This window comes from Myxine glutinosa, chromosome 9 (assembly GCF_964187855.1).
Source record: "Myxine glutinosa chromosome 9, kmMyxGlut1.1, whole genome shotgun sequence".
NCBI classification, from domain to species: domain Eukaryota; kingdom Metazoa; phylum Chordata; class Myxini; order Myxiniformes; family Myxinidae; genus Myxine; species Myxine glutinosa.
The window spans coordinates 97,896,897-97,905,453 of NC_136269.1; the positions used below are offsets into that span (position 1 = coordinate 97,896,897).

Below are 8,557 nucleotides of genomic sequence, written 5' to 3' on the forward strand. Positions count from 1 at the left end.
CGCTCCGCCCGCATCACCCTCATTCACCTCCCCTCGACACACGACCCACCTGCCTCGACCACTTTCCGCATTCCTTCCCCGTTCACTTCTCCACACTTCATCTCTTGCCTCCATCCGAGGCACGTCTGTGTCCGATCGCTCACCTTTCTCCACCTGCGTGGTTATACCCTGCTTCCGTTTCACACAAGGTGTGCGCTTCCCAAACGCCGTACCGCCTCAATATTCCTCGTTCGCTGCCTCATCCTCGCTCTTTCATCCAGGTCACTTCCTTTAGCTGAGCGACCCCCAATATTACAGCCCCCTCCCCATTTCCACACTCGACACACATGGCCGTGATTCCGAGGAACTGAGCCCCCGATATCGGGTCAGGTCCAACGAAAGACGAGAGCATGGCGAGTAAAGCTCAACTCTCAAGTCGGGCGAACGCATTCTCCATCGCCGCGCTCATGGCGGGTTGCGCAGCAGAGCCGCTGGAGGACTCGTCGATGCACTCGGGTAAGAATTTCACCATATCGGAACATTGCGCAAACACAGTGTATATACATGCTTATGATGCCATGTCATGTTGAATGATATTTTAATGTTCATACGGTGAAGTTGTAATGCGCGATATATATATATATATATATATATATATATATATATATATATATATATATATATATATATATATATATATATATATATATATACAGTATATATATATATATATATATATATATATATATATAATAATAATAATAATTCATTTATTTTGTATAGCGCTTTTCCAGAAGCCCAAAGGCGCTTTGACAGAGTGGAAAACATAATGCATAACAATGCATGAAAACAACAATTGCAAAAAGACAAGAATCAAGAAAACAAACAGCAACGATATACGGCATATATATAAGACAAGAATCAAAAAGACAAGACAAGAATCAATAGGGAAATATTTAAAGCAAAAGGAGGGAGAAGGAGAAGAGATAGTCAGGGGTTAAATGCTGTGGGTTGAATGTTGAATGCAGCGTTGAACAGGTGGGTCTTTAGTGATGTTTTGAATGTGGTGAGTGAGGAGAGTATATATATATATAGCATATATATATATACTAATTATATAATAATTAAATTATAATTTAATTATAATTATATATATATTTAATATATATATATAGAAATAATTATATAATAATGAAATAATTATATATATATATATATTATATATATAAATAATTATATATACATATATATATATATATATTATATATATATATATAATTATATTTACTGTATATGTTTAAATATAAATAATTATACATCCTGTATATATATATATATATATATATATATATATATATATATATATATATATATATATATATATATATGGGGAGCTACATCATTTTCATTTAGCATTTCTTTTTATCTGGCAGGGGAAATCGGTTGCCTAAAAGAATAGAAAAAGTGTAACGGGGTCGTTGCACAGTTCGAAGATTTAAAATGTTATAAGACACAAATGCAAGAAAGAGTACGTTTGTAATGAACCAAGAATGTGTTGTACATCAAGAGAGGAAGAGGATCTCAAGAGTTGAATCAGTATATATACTGACTACCTGATTCAATGATCACCGGAATCATCCAGTTGGGAACTGGTCATGATTGAGGTTCCTATCTTAGAATCTCTCCAAATTGTGGATTCACAACTATGGTTGTGCATAAAGTTCAATCGATTGTGTGTGTATCGTCGGTTGTTACTTGGTATCTCCATATGCGCGTTTCGGAAGGCGGAACGGATCCTTAACCGGTCTCAAAGTATCCACATTTGAGTGTACCTGCATTGTGCATACGTGTGTGTGTGTGTGTGTGTGTGTGTGTGTGTGTGTGTGTGTGTGTGTGTGTGTGTGTGTGTGTGTATGTTGTGTATGCCTGTTTGTTGCTCTTGGCTGCTACATCTACACGTGGGTGGGTTTTCAGGAGATGGAACGCAGACTTACCAGGTTCTTACAGTATATCCATCTCCTGTGTGTATCTTTATGTAATGTGTGTGTGTGTGTGTATGTATATATACATATATATATATATATATATATATATATATATATATATATATATATATATATATATATATATATATATATATTATATATATATATATATATATAGATAGATATACATATATATATATATATATATATATATATATATATATATATATATATATATATATATATATATCGTATCATAGCTACACAGTGTTTGTATAGTCTAACAACTTTAATTTATTGTTCAATTGAGCCAAGTATAAAGACAGTGTTGCCACACCAAGGATTTGATACAGATGTGTGTATCTTACCTACTCTTAGTTTAAAGTTACCGTAAGATATTTAACCTCGACCAACGAATTGTAGCAGATGGATCCTTTGCGTAACGTCCATCCGAGGGACGGCAAACACATTGATGGATCATCCTGCCTGTGCTGGAATACCGGGATGACAGTTTACTGCTGGGTCAGGATTCTAACCCAGGCAAGACAGCTTGAAGGTAAGCATGCGTACCTCGACATTATCCTTCCAGCCATTTAAAAAAAAAAAAATTTTTTTTAAATGTATATCTTCATTTTTATAATTAATATTTTTATTGTTTTTTTATTTAAAACTTGAATATTTCCAGTGAACTATAATTTAATGAATAGAGATTGGATAATAAGTATGTTTCTCGTGTTATTGAATTAATCTATAGTCTGTGCCGGAGCTCAGGAATGTTACACATTTACCGAGACACCAATATTGTCGTTATTACATCGTTGATTAAAGCCAAATGCTATTTCAAGATTATTGAATTTGAATACAACACCACTCTTGATGAATCCAAACAACATTTTCTCCTTTATATAGTTTGGCTTTTCTTTTCATTAAAAGGCAGAAAATGACACCTCATCAATCGACCAAACGCTTTGCAGATGGCCGGTGATGCTGAAGGAGTCTCTCGGCAATGCTGGTGGTTTGCCTTTGCCTTCTCTCAATGAGTCAGGGCAGGAATTGGGAATTCGTTCAGGAAGGCGAAAGACACCGTTACTTGGATCTTTAGCGTCCACCAAAGACAAAAAAGGGACAAAAACATCAATATATATTACCTGGTATGAATGCTGTGCCTAAATATAAGATAAACGGTAATAAACTGAATAAAGTATTATCAAAATTATTTACTGAATATAAAAAAACGACTTTTATCGACGCCGATTTATTGAAAATATATCGAATATATATCGTAAGTAAATATATCAAATATATCGAATATATATCGTAAGTAAATATATCAAATATATCGAATATACAGACTTGGCATTTAATATGGAATATTTTTTTTGTGGGGGTGAACTTACTTTTCAAGATGTTTAGAACCAAAAGTTCATTGGAATTATGTTGAAATTATTCTAGATTTTGTTAATGTGACCTTTAAAAGAAACAAAAACCACATTTGACATTTCGAAGCAAATAAATTGATCCTTGAAAGTGATGTAAACTGATATCGAACTCAATTCACGGACAGTACTGTGTTAAACTTCTGTACGTTTTCCCGAAGTATCTCTTTATTTTGCACATTAGCCAAAATTTTTTTTAACAAAAAACAAAAGTTAAATTACGACTGAGATTACGGACAGTAAAATTACAGTTCAGTACTTCATGTAACCCCCACGAGCATTCAGGAGAGCACGTACACGTCGAGGCATGCTGTTCACGAGATTTGCCAAGGTTTGGACAGGAATCGCTTGCCATGCAGTTACAATAGCCTGCTGCAATTCAAGGTCGGCTGCTGGTCCAAGTGGTCGATTTGACGCGTTAATTCTGCCCACAAGTTCTCTATCGGATTCATATCCGGGGACATGGCAGGCCACTCCATATGCTCTACACCACGGTCAGCAAGAAAGTGTTGGATCATGCGAGCACGATGAGGGCGTGCATTGTCATCTTGGAACACAAAGTTTCCTCGAAAGGCTGCACGAGCAAATGGAAGCAATGTTTCTTCCAGAATGGCCCTGTACTTGAACTGGTTCAGGTTTCCATTCAGAACAACCAGGTCAGTTTTGCCCCCTGCATGAAAAGCAGCCCAAACGGTCACCCCACCACCGCCAGCTTGGACTCTTGGCATACACAATCTTTGTTGTAGGCTTCATGCACTTGTCTGCGCACTCGGACGCAGCCATCTTGATGATAGACCAGAAATCTAGACTCGTCACTGAAGATCACGTGATTCCAGTGTCCTGGCTGCCATTGACGGTGCTCTCTGGCCCACTGCAATCGGCGCTGGCGGTGTTGTCTGGTCAGGCGTGGCTTTCTCAGGGGACGCCTGGCACGATAGCCTGCTTGAACCAGTCATTGGTCGACTAGCCTTCTGGATACAGGCACATTTGTCAGTTGCTGCCACTCAGCCCTAAGCCGATTAGCTGACTTGGTACAGCCATTGCGGACTAACCGGTGCAGCTGGCGATCATCCCTCCTTGTGGTTCTGCGGGGACGTCCTGGCCTCGGTATTGGAGTAGGGACACCCCTCTGAGCATTTCGTTTCAGGATCTTTGACACCTGACCTTGAGTGATGCCATACTGCTGAGCAATAGCACGCTGTTTCATGGCGGAATTTCGTAAAGCCACCACTCCATGACAAACAGCATTGTCGAGTTGACGGACCATCTCCAGAGGAAGCGGCAATAACTTTTGGAGACGTGCAGCAGTTGCTTTCCACTAATACAGAACGCAACAACCCTTATATACCCGATTGTGAAGCCAATCATCAAATGTACCTGTCCGTACATTTTGTCACGCCACCTGTGATATAATCCTGTTATTGACTTCTTGCTGCGACAGACAATCAGTGACATGGTTCTTTTAACAAATAAATCACCAAAGTGTAAAAGAAACTCACCAGATTGATATACTGAGCTAAGAAAGTAAACCCGTCAAGAAGAAAAAAAAAATCCATATTAAATGCCAAGTCTGTATATCGTAAGTAAATATATCAAATATATCGAATATATATCGTAAGTAAATATATCAAATATATCGAATATATATCGTAAGTAAATATATCAAATATATCGAATATATATCGTAACTAAATATATCAAATATATCGAATATATATCATAACTAAATATATCAAAGATATCAAATATATATCGTAAGTAAATATATCAAATATATCGAATATATATCGTACGTAAATATATCAAATATATCGAATATATATCATAACTAAATATTTCAAAGATATCAAATATATATCGTAAGTAAATATATCAAAGATATCGAATATATATCATAAGTAAATATATCAAATATATCGAATATATATCGTAAGTAAATATATCAAATATATCGAATATATATCGTAACTAAATATATCAAATACAGTGATCCCTCGTTTATCGCGGGGGTTACGTTCCAAAACCCCCCATGATAGGTGAAAATCCGCGAAGTAGAAACCATATATTAATTTTATTATTTTTATATATTTTAAGCCTTTAAAAACCCTCCCATACTCTTATAAACCTTTCCCACGCTCTTATGAACCCTTTCTACACTCTTAAACACACTTTTGAGACCCATCCTTAGTCCTTACGTATTAGAAAAATATTTGTACGTGTATATATAGCTGTACAGTACATTGATGCAAGTTCTTTTATAATTGCAATTAATTAACAAACAAACATACACATATGATCATGGAACTACACAAGTACAGTACAACAAAGTATTTACATTGATGCAAATTGTGTTTTTGAAAGCAAAAGGCAATAATTGACAAAAGTGCCTTTAATCAAACCTGAGGCCTAAGCATAAAGAAGTCTTCATGAGCTATTCAAAATAGAGATGATGATTAATTTTGAAAATTAATAAGAAATGCATTAGCTTCCTCTTGCATATGCAGCAGCTTCCTGATGGTTAATTTGTAGGAAGCAGTGGGGGGTGGAGAGGAGGTGAGGAGGGTGGTTATTCCTGATCTGATGCAGTGATGAAGCAGATATCTCATCTGTATCAAAAGGTAATGACCGAAAAATCCCATCCTCCACAACCTCGGTCATTCATGTTACTCAGCGACTTAATTTAATTGCAGCTTTAGACAACATCATCGAAATCGTCATCATGATCATGTGTCTCTAAGTTGTAAACATAAGTTATTGTAAATTAGAGGTTACCCAAAGTATGATGACTCTTAAAACCATATTGATCATTAAACTGCAGGACACAGTTTGGCATCAACCTTGCAAATTACTTAAAGTAGCGAAGAACCGTCCAAGAACCCTCCTTACGGATGGGTTAATTACCCCCAGAATACGGGACTTTCAAAATGCGCGATTCTTTGTCTACTCATTTATAATGCGTATTTTATTTCGATTTACTGTAATATTCTTTTAATATAGGTTTTAATTAATGTGTTATATTTTTATTTATGTTATTATTAATTTTTTAGGCTAGAAAATGCTTATTTTACCGCAAAAATAATTAAAATCTAAAAAAATTAAAATACCTATAGGCCGCAGAATCCCGCGATGTAATGAAAAATCCGATATATAATTTTACATATACTAGCGAGAAAAACCCGCGATGTACCGAAGCCGCGAAAAGTGAAGCGCGATATAGCGAGGGATGACTGTATATCGAATATATATCGTAAGTAAATATATCAAATATATCGAATATATATCGTAAGTAAATATATCAAATATATATCGTAAGTAAATATATCAAATATATCGAATATATATCGTAAGTAAATATATCAAATATATCGAATATATATCGCAAGTAAATATATCAAATATATCGAATATATATCGGAAGTAAATATATCAAATATATCGAATATATATCGTAAGTAAATATATCAAATATATCGAATATATATCGTAAGTAAATATATCGAATATATATCATAAGTAAATATATCAAATATATCGAATATATATCGTAAGTAAATATATCGAATATATATCGTAAGTAAATATATCGAATATATATCGTAAGTAAATATATCGAATATATATCGAAAACGAGTTTATCGTAAGTTTTGGAACTGTTTTTTTTTGTCGCAGAAAAGTTTACACAGAAATCGGCAACCGAAGCGGATGGAACCGATTGCTTTCCGGCACACGTCGTGGAAAAGGATCTTCCCAAAGTGGGTACCCCCCGGCTGGCATCCCCGGCCTATGGCAGCGCGCTGCCCGTGCCAGCGGAACCTCCCAGCTCTGAACTGGCTGGAATCCGCTGCTCTCTGGAAACCAAAGATCTTTGGGAAAAGTTCCATGAGCTGGGAACAGAAATGATCATTACCAAATCTGGCAGGTGAGCTCTCCGCAATTTCCTATCGGAAAATGATTTCAAAATCGTCAAATTGAATAAGTCTGTGCTTGTAAAGCAATGAAACCGTATCGTATCGGTTTTTACACCTTTGTGAAATTGCATCCAAATTTGTCGATGAAGTATGTAGTTTTCCTCCGTTCCGATAATCGTATTTTTCTAATATAAATAATTTCCAATGTTCAAGAAGTGGTTAAATACAAGTCATAATACAAAAGAGATGCTCTTAATAATCCATGAACCGTCTTTTCTTCTTCCTTATGATATTTGCATCATCATCATCATCATCATCATCATCATCGATGCACCATCTTTTGACAGAACATAGCAGCTGCCAGAGCAATCTCTTCAGAAGATATATATTGGGTGGTTTGCCATTGCCTTTCTAGTAGTCAGTCGTGTGGGTAGAAAGTTGTAATTTGTTCCAGGGTGCTGGCAATAACTCGCCTACTTTTCCTGAAAGACATTGAGGGATCTTTGACGTCCACTAACGACCAGAGCTGGCAGATGGATCCTCTTAACACCTTCCCGATGCTGGCATAGCTTAACATGCATCCGCGAATTGGCTCACCCATCGATGCCTCGCCAAGTGTACTAAACACCAGGATGGCAGTTTATAGCTGGTTCGGGATTTGAATCCAGGCTAGACAGCTCAGCGAGTGTGCGTACCTCTGGAGTCTAGACTATCCTGCCAATCCAATACTCTTTTAATATCCATATTTTTATGTTCTTATTAATTACTTATGCTTTCTGCATCTTGCACCTTTGTGTGTCTTGGTCGATATTATAGGTATCTCTTTTGTAGAACATTTTTGTACATATTCTTTTTTTGTGCATTTTTGTACAATAAAAAACAACATTTTTTAAAACTCAACTACTCGATATATTGAAGGCAATTTCGATATATCGACCTCATAATTTTACAATGCTGACCAAATTACCCTTCATTCTAGATTATTCCATGGACTTTCTGATCACCTTTTCATATATAATGCACGACAGCTCATTGTTTCCCTTTGCTCAGACGTATGTTTCCCACAATCCGAGTTTCTTTTGGGGGTCTGGATTCGGAGGCACGCTACATCGTTCTCATGGACATCGTACCGGTGGACAACAAGCGATACCGCTACGCGTACCACCGCTCCTCCTGGCTCGTCGCTGGAAAAGCAGATCCACCACTACCAGCCAGGTCATAACATGATACCTTGCACAGCAAAACATTT

At 36.3% G+C, this 8,557-nt stretch overlaps 1 protein-coding gene across 1 annotated transcript in view; it reads left to right on the top strand.

Annotated features, from left to right (window-relative positions):
* Positions 1–389: 389 nt before the first annotated feature.
* Positions 390–8,557, top strand: part of LOC137435739 (T-box transcription factor TBX20) — a 48,494-nt gene continuing 40,326 nt past the window's right edge. The window contains 3 exon segments of the mRNA XM_078785113.1: positions 390–495; positions 7,070–7,319; positions 8,359–8,523. Coding sequence (XP_078641239.1) covers positions 390–495; positions 7,070–7,319; positions 8,359–8,523 — 521 coding nt within the window.